This window comes from Galeopterus variegatus, unplaced genomic scaffold (assembly GCF_000696425.1).
Source record: "Galeopterus variegatus unplaced genomic scaffold, G_variegatus-3.0.2 Scaffold9061, whole genome shotgun sequence".
Classification (NCBI taxonomy): domain Eukaryota; kingdom Metazoa; phylum Chordata; class Mammalia; order Dermoptera; family Cynocephalidae; genus Galeopterus; species Galeopterus variegatus.
Window position 1 is genome coordinate 56,449 of NW_007735172.1, and position 11,763 is coordinate 68,211.

The 11,763-nt window shown below is 42.7% G+C and overlaps 1 protein-coding gene across 1 annotated transcript in view; it reads right to left on the reverse strand.

Moving 5' to 3' along the window:
- Positions 1-11,147, reverse strand: part of LOC103608995 (lisH domain-containing protein ARMC9-like) — a gene marked incomplete at its 5' end in the record, with an annotated part of 39,825 nt that extends 28,678 nt beyond the window's left edge. Inside the window, 3 exons of the mRNA XM_008593379.1 lie at positions 5,573-5,665; positions 8,449-8,560; positions 11,052-11,147. Of these exons, the coding sequence (XP_008591601.1) occupies positions 5,573-5,665; positions 8,449-8,560; positions 11,052-11,147 (301 nt within the window). The remainder of the gene's footprint in view (positions 1-5,572; positions 5,666-8,448; positions 8,561-11,051) is intronic.
- Between the last annotated feature and the right edge of the window lie 616 nt (positions 11,148-11,763).

Below are 11,763 nucleotides of genomic sequence, written 5' to 3' on the forward strand. Positions count from 1 at the left end.
AACCCTCAGCGGGAGCGCCACCGCGCTTCCCAAGCGGCGCACTATAGCAGTGCGCCACCGGCCGGCCCACTAGAAGCAATTATTAACTCTTTCCACCAACTGAGAGTAAGTCAAGAAAGGAGACAATCTGGGATACGGGAAGGAGATCCAATCCAGGAGAGAGGTGAAAGGAGTCATATAGAAAACTGCACAGATCCTCAGTGTACAACTTGATGAGTTTTCACAAAGCGAATACGTACGTAACCAGTAACCAGGTCAAAAAGCAGAACATTACCACAGGCCCAGAATCCCTTCCAAGGCCCCCTTCCAAACCACGGGTAACATTTCTCTCCTGGCTTCCAACATCATAGATTAGCTTTGCCTGTCTTTGAATATTTTTATGCATTAAATCATGCGTTATGTATTCTTTTATTCAACAGGTTATGTTTGTGAGATTCATCCATGTTCTGTGTTGTGTGTTCCTTCTCATTGCTTGATGTATCCCATTTTACAAATACACCACAGGTAATTTATCCCTTCAACTGTGATGGACATTTGTGTTTAGCTAGTGTCTTGGTTCTTGTAAACAGAGTTGCTATGAACATTCTCGTATGTCTTTTAAGTGAACATATGGATGCATTTCTGTCGGGGCTATACCTAGGAGTGGTTTTGCTAGGACAAAGGGTGTGCAGTTTTAATAAATGCTGCCAGTGTTCCAAAGCAGTGCACCATGAACCATATTTTTAAGCAGAGTGCAAAAAGCCTGGTGAGGTGAGCCCAGACTCTTATCTGCACTTGGATAGCCTTGCCCACGTAGTGATGAAGTTCCAGCTCTCCTTTCCACATCCTGCTGTGTGGATGAGCTGTGGACAGTCTTTTCACCCCACAGAAGTGTTCTCATGTGATCAACTCCTGAGAATTAGAAGTAGAACAGGTGAGCTTAAAAGCCAAAATTACAGAGCACTTCACCATTCCCCTCGGCCATATATACTGCTGCAGGACAACAGGGACCTGGCTGACCTTTCAATCCTGCCAGATGCCCTATATTTCCCAGGACTCTCTCCCAACCTTGACCACCAGTATCTCCAGTGGGGATCAAGAAATGCCCAGGGAAGTTATTTTCAACTATGATCCAACAATTTTGTTCATCCTATGTTCTCCTAGGTGTTTTCTTCTAACATGGGTACAGTACCCTCTCCTTGCAGAGTAAGGTTTGTGCTTGCTACTTTGTTAGTGAACATAAAATCAAACACTGTATTATTTAGGATATATACACAGATGGGAAAACTATAAAGAAAGGCAAGGAACTGATAAACACAAAAGTCAGGATGTGCACACACATCTCATAGCAGCACTATTCTCTACAGCTGAAAGGTAGAAGCAACCCAAGAATCCATCAGTGGATGAATGGATAAGCAAAATGTGGTACATTCATACAACGGGATATTATTCAGCCTTAAAAAGGAAAGAAATTGGGTTTTTTGTGTGTGACTGGCTGGTACAGGGAAAGAAATTCTGACATGTAGTCAACATGGATCAACCTTGAGGACTACTACAGTTTGAATATGTCCCCCCAAAAGCATGTGCTGGAAACTCAATTCCCAAAGCAACAGTGCTGGGGACTTAACGAGAGGTGATTAGGCCATGAGGGCTCTGCCCTCACGAATGGATTTGTGCCATTATCACAGGAGTGGGTTGGTTATCTTGAGAATAGAGGAAAGGGTTCATTATAAAAGGGCAAGTTAGGTCCCCTTTTCTATCTACCTTTCTCTTTGAATCTCTCTCTCTCCTCTCTCACCCTCTTGCATATTGCCATGGGATGGTGCAGAAAGAAGGCCCTTGCAGAGGCCGGACCCTTGATCTTAGATTTCTCAGCCTCTAGACCTGTGAGCCAATAAATTTCTGTTTAGTATCAATTACCCAGTCTCAGAAATTCTGTCATAGCAGCACAAAACTGATTAAAACAAGGACATTAGGCTAAGTGAAATAAGCCAGTGACAAAAAACCAAATACTATATGATTCCACTAATATGAGGTACTTCAAATAGTCAAAATCATAAAGACAGAAAATAGAATGGTGGTTGCCAGGGGCTGGGGGGAACAGAGAATTAGTGTTTAATGAGTAGAGAGTTTTAGTTTTATGAGATGAAAAGAGTTATGGAGATAGACGGAGGTGATGGTTGCAGAACATTATGAATGTATTTATAACATTAAACTGGATGCTTAAAAATGGTTAAGATGGTAAATTTTATGTTATATGTGTTTTACCATAATTAAAAAAAGGTAGTTACCTCTTGATGAAAGGAGAGGGGGTACAATGTATAAGCTTCAAAAGTACTGGAAGTTTCTAATCTTGGTAATAGAAACATCAGTATTTGTTTTATTATTATCTAAACTGTCCTCATATTTTCTACACTCATCTATGTGAATGATATATAAATATTTCAAAATTGAAAATATGAATCTGGGAAATAAGACAAAATTCCTTAGATTTAAGTAATCGTGCCTTTATATAAATGTATATATTATGCTAGATAGGTAAGATGTGTAAAATGTAGCTACCAAACATCAAAACAATCAGCTAAAGGGCCGGCCTGGTGGCGCACTCTGTAGAGTGCGGCGCTTGGGAGCACGGTGGCGCTCCCGCCGATGGTTCGGATCCCATATAGAAACTGGTCCGCTCACTGGTTGAGCAATGGTGCGGGCACGACACCGAGGGTTGCGATCCCATTGCCGGTCACGAAAAAAGACAAAAAGGAAAAAAAAAAAAACCAATCAGCTAAAAATAAAAAACTCAATCCACTGCAATTTGATTCAGTTTGATTAAGTTCAAGTTTTTTGGTCTAGAACATGACTCTCAAACAGTGTGGTCCTGGGGACCGGCCTGTGGCTCACTTGGGAGAGAGTGGTGCTGATAACACCAAGGCCCCGGGTTTGGATCCCTATATAGGGATGGCCGGTTAGCTCACTTGGAGAGTGTGGTGCTGACACCACCAAGTCAAGGGTTAAGATCCCCTTGCCAGTCATCTTTAAAAAAAAAAAAAAAAAAGTGTGGTCCCGGACCAGCAGCATCAGCATCACCTGAACACTTGCTGGAAATGCAGATCCTGAGACCCCACCCAGACCTGCTGAATGGAAACTGCAGGTGGGACCCAGTGATCTAAGTGCGCACGAGACCTCCAGGTGATAATGCTGCTCGCTAAACTTTGAGAACCACTCAGCAAGAACGAACTAACCAACGAGTTCTACTTCCTGTCTGAACAGCATCGTGTTACACAAGGGAGTCTTCCTGCGCTACAGATTCTCTTACATCTTAAGAGAACTCTAGTCATTCCTTCCTAAAAAAAAATGAACCATAGCAATTAAATATAATAACTTGAGGAAGAAATTATACTCTCTTCAATGGCTACAGAGACCACAGCATTATGACAAAAACCCTCATATATCATAAAACCTAAGACACCTTTCAGCAGATGACACATTTTTTTTATATACTCAAGAAAGAAAAAACACTGCCAATTAAGCTATAAGATGCCATGGACTGTAAGATACACCCCAATAGCAGAGAGATTAAAATGGGGGAGGAGTGCGTCTTAGACGCAGTGAAGTAAGACAGGAAGAATCAGTACTGGATTCACTCTTTGAATTTGTAAGGCACAACAATACATTACTCAGCTGCTTCCTACCTTATAGGCTGGTTGTGTTACAATATACCCCAAAAGACAGACCAAAATGGATTCTCTGTAGTTGAGATGCCCTAAAACTACCAAACAGAGCCAGATAGCTATAGAGGGACAAGGGTCAGACACGCATCCCCCTACTTACAAAATACATGTTACTGACTGTCACGAGGCTTTCCTTTCCTGTCACTAAGCAGAAATCAGCTCTTCGAAGATAAGATCAAATCAGCTATTGCTCGGAATTCTACGTTGACCTTCAGCAAGTCTACCCGGTGCCAGTCGTCAACCCCCCTCCTTTCATTCTTGGGGGCCCACTATGGCTCTGATTGGACAGAGACTTGGCTTCACGGGCTTTCTTCTTTTGATAACAACTGCTATCTCTAAACCAGTTTTGCTCAGTCTACAGAGATAGCACAGTAACCCGTTCTTGTGTCCTATCATTACCTCTTGATGTCAGGGGACAAATGCCACTTCATTTTAATACTAAATCTCCACTCCAAAATGAACATGGGACTTTTGCTACATGTACGTTTCCTCGCTGTACACATGCATGACTTCCCTTATAAATATTCATAGAATTCCTCACAACCTGCTGAATATGTAAAGCTGACCCTGAAAAGTGTAAAAACTTGTTCCCCCTCCCAACTCCTTCGGGGCGTGTACTTTTGTGTTTTCCCTGGGGGTCGGGTTTCCCTAATCTGCACATTGCTTTTTTTTTTTTTCCTACTTTTCCTTAGAAATAAAGTTTCTCTCCTTCCTCCTCTGTGGATCTCATGGTTCTTTTTGTTAACATTTCCAATGCCATTACAAATGCAAACAGGAAAAGAACAACAGTGCAAGAAAATAAGTCAAGAACATAAGAGACTATTATCATTCAAACTTAACACAATTCCTTCATGAGAACATTAACACTACATTCAAAGAACAAACTGGCAACTAAAAACTCTTGAATTGTATTGCCTGTACACACAACAGATTAATGTGTAATTCACTTTCCCAGGGTGCTGTTTCATCAGTGAGCTCTAAAGGATTTGATACTCTACCAGGTACACACACTGTAGAGCCTAACAATAACTTTACATTTTAAGAGAATTCTTGATAAAAATTCAACTGAAATAATAATACAATATTTTCTTTGCAATGCAAAACCTTCTTTTATGTGAGAAGTTCAAGATCCTGATCTCCCCCATATCCAGCAAAGTCTGGTGCAGATACAGGTAAGAGGGGCACGGAGAGGGGAGGAAGACCACCACGTAGTGGCTACTCTGTGCCAGCCCAGGGCCAAGGGCTTCCCCAGGTGACTGCACACAATCACCCCAACAACCTTGTGAGGCCAGCACGGCTCCTTTTCCTAGATGGGGAAGTTCCTGAGAGTGAGTAACTTGTTTATTAAGATGACCAGGCTAATAAGTGGAAAGGCAGAGGTTTGAAACCATTTTGTCTAACCAGAAATTCCATACCTTTCCCACTGCATCATTAGGCATATCTGTTCCAAAGCTTCATACAAATACTGTTAAAGACACATTTTTAGTTGGGCCCAGATGAAAAAAACCCAAAAAACAAAACTGAAATTACCAACCTTGTCCATCCTAAGTCATGCTCAGTTTTCAGGACTCATGATAAGCAGTGAGATGAGGGAAAGAGTTGGAAACTGGAGAAAAGGAAAAAGGGCAGAAAAGAGCTCCAGAGATGAATCAAGTAGTTCTAACCTATTTAGGACTCTACCAGAAGCAAGAAGTAGGCCGATATCCAGGGTGAACAATAGATCTCATCGGCTCAATGCGGACATACATACGGTCACTATGCTGAAAATGTGCAGAGAAATTAAAGGCTCCTCCTCCCCCTGCCCATCAGCTAAGACCATTCCCTAGAACTGAGGGCCCTGGTCAGGCACTGGTCCATCTCTTACTGACCTGGTTGTGGCTATGACAGTCCAAGAGGTCGTTGCTGATGTAGGCTTGCAGAACAGTCTCCCTCTGCTCTCCAGGATGGGATGTGGTCAAGCGCTGGAGTGAAGAAAAACAAAAGTAACAAGACCTAAGTCATAATATAAAGAAAAACTTTCATATAGCCTGTGTGTATTAAACAGCAGTACTAGTAACTACACATTCCCCCTAACAAAATAAATAATATCCAGCCAGGGGGCTAGTTAACCAGCCAACCAGTCAATTAACAAGAACCTATGATGTTGTACTTCCTAATGGATGATGTAGGGGATGCTGGAGTCAACTTACACCTGTGAAATCTCCCACTTATACACATGATGTACAAGTGAAGCGGCAAGATGCCCGCATTGTAAGGGAGAGCTCACCAACACTTAGAGAGGCTTTTCTTGCAGGAAGCAAGCGGCTCAAGAGTTGGCCGCGGAAGAATGAGCAGACAATTAGCCAGCAAAGAGGAATGTGAGTGTTGTGGGGGATGGGGAAGCATGGTGTGGCTCAGGGAGGTACAAGAATACAGGATGCACTCAAGCAGGCTCGGTGAGCAGGGCCGGGCAGGCTGTGGAGAGCTTGGAGTGCATGCCATCCAACACATTAGACTTTATCCCTCCTATGGGGACTGACAGAGCAATGCTCTGTGCGTGCATGTGTGTGTGTGCATGTGTGTGTAGGGGAAGCTGGCTGGGATTTTGAAGATCTTGAAAAGCCGTGAGTCTGTTATGTTGCTGTATGTAAGAATCTACGTAATGTCCATAGTGCTAGAAGAAAACATTTGTGTGGGGAGCATGTGCAATGTGCATGTGGGGATATGAGAAAGCCAAGCAACTGCAGTGAGCCAATGTCCTTGCTTTCCCAGGGGAATCTCACTAGACGGAAATCCCGAGGCTGCTGGCCCTGCTCCTGGCTGATGAGAGGCTGATGTGTAAAGAACATCCTGGTTCTCAGCATGGCCGAGAGGACGAGCAAGAGCAGAAGACACCCCAGAACCGAAAGGAGACTGGGAAGGCCTCCAGAGGCAGGTGTTGCTAACAGACCCTGCCCACCATGGCCAGGGGAAGGCCTGAAGCTAAGAGGGGACTGTCCTGAAGGAGGAGCACACCAGAATGGCACATCGGGGGCTGCTGCATTTCTGTCGAGTCCACTGGGGCTGAAGCAGGGCCAAGGGGCTGGGGTAGGGGCACTGGAGGGAGACAGAGGCAAAACTATAAGAAACCTGTTTATTTTTCTAGTTATTCTAAGAAAATGTCATTCTCTTGGCAAAGGAACACCTGGTCTCAGCAAGCAGCTCAGGAGCAGCCTGGACTGAGCAGAAGTCCTGAATGAGCAGATGAAGAGCTGAAAGGAAGAGGAGCTTGACAGCTTGAGCAGAGAGAGCGTGCATGTGGCCCCCACTCTAGTCAACTGAGCCAAACAGAACCTGAACAGACAGCCACCTGACCGCAGGACTCTCTCTGCTGATCCTCCAGGCATACCTCAGGAGCACTACCAAACATCAGAAGTGCAAGTAAGCAGAGACTGGATTCTATCCAGACATGGGCACACTGCTCAAAGAATTCTGATGCCAAGATACCCTGTAATTTGGGGATCCGTGAAGGGGTTTGATGCTAATGCAGGATGAATTAGAATGGATTGCACAGGTAAAGAGCTGACCAGTGTTGGCTTAAGCCAGCAGTTCTTAAAGTGTAGACTGAGGAACACTGGGGGTGCCCAAAATCCTTTCAGGGGGTCTACAAGGTCACAATTCTTTTCCTAATAATACTAACATATGATTCGCCTTTTTCATGATCATCTCTCAGAGGCTATATGAAGCCTGATATTGTAACAAATTGTACGCAAAAGCAGATATGAGAATCCAGCTGTCCTCCATTAGGCCAGACATTAATTTGCAAAAATATAAAACAATGCCACTCTTCTCATTAATTTTGTTTGTTGTCTGAAAAGTTATTTTTCATAAAAAATGTTTTTTATGTTAAAATGTAATTTATTATTGTTCATTTTTAATGAATTAAGAAATATATATTTTAAATTGTTTCAGTTTTGGGCCAGCCCATTGGCTCACTCGGGAGAGTGTGGTACTGATAACACCAAGGCCATGGGTTCGGATCCCTATATAGGGATGGCCGGTTGGCTCACTTGGGAGAGCGTGGTGCTGACAACACCAAGTCAAGGGTTGAGATCCCCTTATCAGCCATCTTTTTAAAAATAAATAAAGAAATAAATAAATAGTCTCAGTTTTAACTTCCAATACTGTAAATATTCATGATAAAATTAACATAAACAAAAGTTCTTTGGGGTCCTCAGTAATTTTTGAGAGTGTGAAGTGGTCTGAGACCAAAAAGCTTGAGAACCAACTGCTGCTTTAAACTGTGATCACTCTGAAGACTGGGGAGAAAAGTAACAATTTAGACTAGGCTTTATTTCCTTAAAGACTTGTTAGTGAGTTTTTACCCTTGATGTCTACTCGACAAGGCTGCATGGCAATACCAGCATCCAGAGGTCCCTGTGGAATTGTGAGTGAGCCTGACCCCACACACTCACATGCGGACCCCACGCTCCGGGAGTGTGGTGTGTGAGCAGGAAAGGGCCCTGGCAGGGGCAGTCTCCTGCGCCTTGAAACTGCATGTATCACGTTATTGCATGAAGGCAATGGCAATCGAGGTCAATATAGGAGTTTATCAAAAGAGGCCAAGGCTATTTTCAGAAGCTGCTTTTAACTTTAGTTCTTGATATTAGCAGGCAGCAGGAAGGAGGATTTTTAGTGGGTGAGTTAGAAGATACAAGCAAGGTAGCCAGCCAAGAAAATCAGCATTGTCTTGTTTTGTTTTTAACTTCAAAGGAAAGGTACGTACCCAGCGCAGAGCCTGCAACAAGAAGGCTTTCAAGCGGTCACTCCCCCAAATCAAATCCTTCTTCAGTTTCTCATAATCCAGGGAAGGCAGTAATGGGACATCCTTCAATTTCCTGCTCAGCAACGCAAGTACAAAGAGAAAGAAAAGGGCAAAAGGGCATGTTCATTATACCTCCTGAGCATCATGATATCCGATCTAGAGCCTGTCAGACAGAACGGACCAGCAGTGGCCCCACTGCCCCCACAGCCACCCTCCCAGCCTGGACTCCTGGAATGAACTCCAGCCTTTCATGGGGAAGGCTGGGTTCCAGGCTCCCCCACCCTAGCCTCAGCCAGCTCAGCTCTACCTCTTCTGTAGATGAACTGAGGTTTTATTTAACGTTTTTTCCTAAAATGAGGAGTCTCTGCCTGAACAAGTTCAGAAACCACTGCATTCCTCTTAGGCCAGGCTCCACATGATGGGAAAGAAATCGCCTTGGATTTCCACCAAAGTTTTATTTAGAATTCAAAGCAAAGCCTAAAGATTCTTAGCATCAGCAGGCTCCAAGAGTTCTAACTAAAAGCCCGAAGCCACTGTCCCTCTCAAATCTGTGGGACCAGACTGGGGGAATGAGAAGGCCAGATCAGGGGACAGGAAACAACTATGAAGAGTAAGTTAGTGGACAACTTGACCCTCCAAGTGGTAGGAGGGAGTGGTCAGGAGGCAGCATGGCGGTATACGGTACCTATGAGATGGGTTGGAGGACAATTTGCCCTCCTCAAGAAGACTACAAGTCAAAGACCTCAGGGAAACCCAGGTTCCGATTCTTTGATTAGAGATCCACATGGCTCAAACTGACCCAACACATGCATTTGGTTAGCCAGAGAGAAAAAGTACCACCTCAGATTCCTTATCACTGAAACAAGTGTCTTCACATTTTTTGTTGTTGTTTTGCTGAATAAAAGGAGATTAGAGTACACGGAAAAACTGATGAAAACTGAAGGAGGTCTGTAATCTAGTTAATAGTAGTGCATCATTGTTAATTTCCTCACTTTAATATTATACTACAGTCACGTAAGACGTCACCGTTGGGGAAGCTGGGGGACTCAACTTCCTGTGAATCGATAATTATTTCAAAATAAAAACCTAAAACCTAAACCCAAAACAGAAATATGATTCTTTGAGTATAAAGGAAAAAAGGGAGACTGCACAATATTTAATGGAGATTAACGAAGAGTTTGGTGAAAAGGGTAAAGATGTAGGGTTTCAATTGTTAACGATGGAATGGAAACTGAAATGATAGCTCCGGGAAGTAGCATTTTGGGTAATTTACATTTTCTTCTTCATACATTTCTACAGCATGCAAATTTTCTACAATGAGCATGTATTACTTACATAATGAGAAAAATACATGCTAGTTTTTTTTTAATGTTAGTTTTTAAAATACAAAATGAAATTCTCTTACAGGGCTGGAAGAAACGGCCAGAAAATAGGACAACAAATGAGATCTCAGTAAACACTCCTGGGGGAGAAGTGTCTTCTATTTTCTACATCACACAGTAAACAAATGTACACATGCACTTTGATTATTCTGACAGTTTTTTTCCCTGAGGCAGATGCAATGGGCCATATATACTTGCCAATAATGGAATGTTACCAACTAAGTTCATTACCAACTAAGCTGCTCAGCAATTCCTGTGGTCTAGCCACTCTCCCACTGTCCTCTTAACCTCCTCCACAAACTAGCCCCTCCCTTTATTCTCTGCAGGTGACCTTGCCTCTTATGTCACTGAGAATAATATTAGCAAACCTCCAGAGTTTATTATGTCTCTGGCACTGTACAAAGTGCTTTATACATACTAACTCATTTTTATCCTCACAACAATCCTATAATAGAATAACTATTATTTTTCTCATTTTATAAATGAGGAAACTGAGGCACAGAGAAGATATATAAGTAGTCCAAGATCACAGAGCCAGTGGCAGAGGTGTGGCAGAAGAGAACAAAATGTGGGGTCAATGTCAGACTCAGGCAGGGATGAGGTAGGGGAAAGGTTGTGGCCACCTCAGGTATTTAGTAATCTCACAGCGCTGGCTCCCCCCGCCTGCAACTGGCTCAACGTATCACCAGAACCCATCCTAGTCCTGATGTCCAAGTCAAAGGTTCTCACTTCCTTGCTGCCACAACACACACACCTGATGAAGTGCACTGAATTAGACACTCCCTTGGGTGACAGCCTAAGTGATCTGGGTGGGAATGCTCAGGCATACACACAGGTATCCTATGGCTCTGGTCACAGCGTGAACCAGCAGAGAACATAAAACTTAGACACCACATGCTCTGTTGACTGTGCTACAACAGATTAAGTTCATTTCTATAAAATACCATGGGAATAATTCAACAGTTTTATCCATTTGATGCTACCTTATCAAAATAAACAGAAATAACATTAAAAGATAATTCTCGTTTAACATTACTTATAATTAATGTCCACATGCAGCTCTAGCTCAAAGGCATTCCTCTAAGTTAACTGTTAAAATGAGTGTTTATTAAAGCTACTTTGAATTCCAGTTTTACACACAGCTGTCCTCCTTAACAAAAATTCCTAAGAGCAATTACTTACATGGGTGCCAAAGAGGCTCGTAGCATGGTTGAAGCCTGAGGGGAAGGGGACAGAAGAAAACAGATGGTGTTAAATATTGATAGCAATGCATTAATTCTAAATCACTCTAACAGCACATAATCCACAGATTTGTAACGTTTTTTGTTTTTTTTGTTTTTTGGCAACGGGTCGGTAAGGAGATCCGAACTCTTGACCTTGGTGCTATAATATCGCACTCTAACCAACTGAGGATTTGCAAAGTTTTTAATGCACCAGGATTCTCCAAACAAAGTCATATATGATTAAATGATTAGCTCAAACCAAAGTGAAGTAATACACTACCGATGGGTTTTACAAGCCACTCACCTCAGTCTGTTGCTAATCCGCCCTAAGCAAGCTCTACTAAAAACGTGAATTCTCCTAGACCGAACTCCCAGAGGCACCTAAAGCTGCCTGGTCAAAGACATTATGCAGAACAAAAGAAATATAAATCTTACATTATCCTGCTTTTTTTCTTTATTAAGATTTTCTCTTTAAGTATAAAAATAACACAAGTACTTTGTACCAAGTCAAATACTCTAACAGTGTTTAAAGAAAGAAATTAATAATCCCTCTTCTATCCCACTCTCTTTTAATCCTGTCTATAGGTCAAATCACTGTCTACTTTATGGAAATTCATGTTGTCCCATTTATTGTGTGTGTGCGTGTGTGTGTGTGTGTGTGTGTGTGTGTG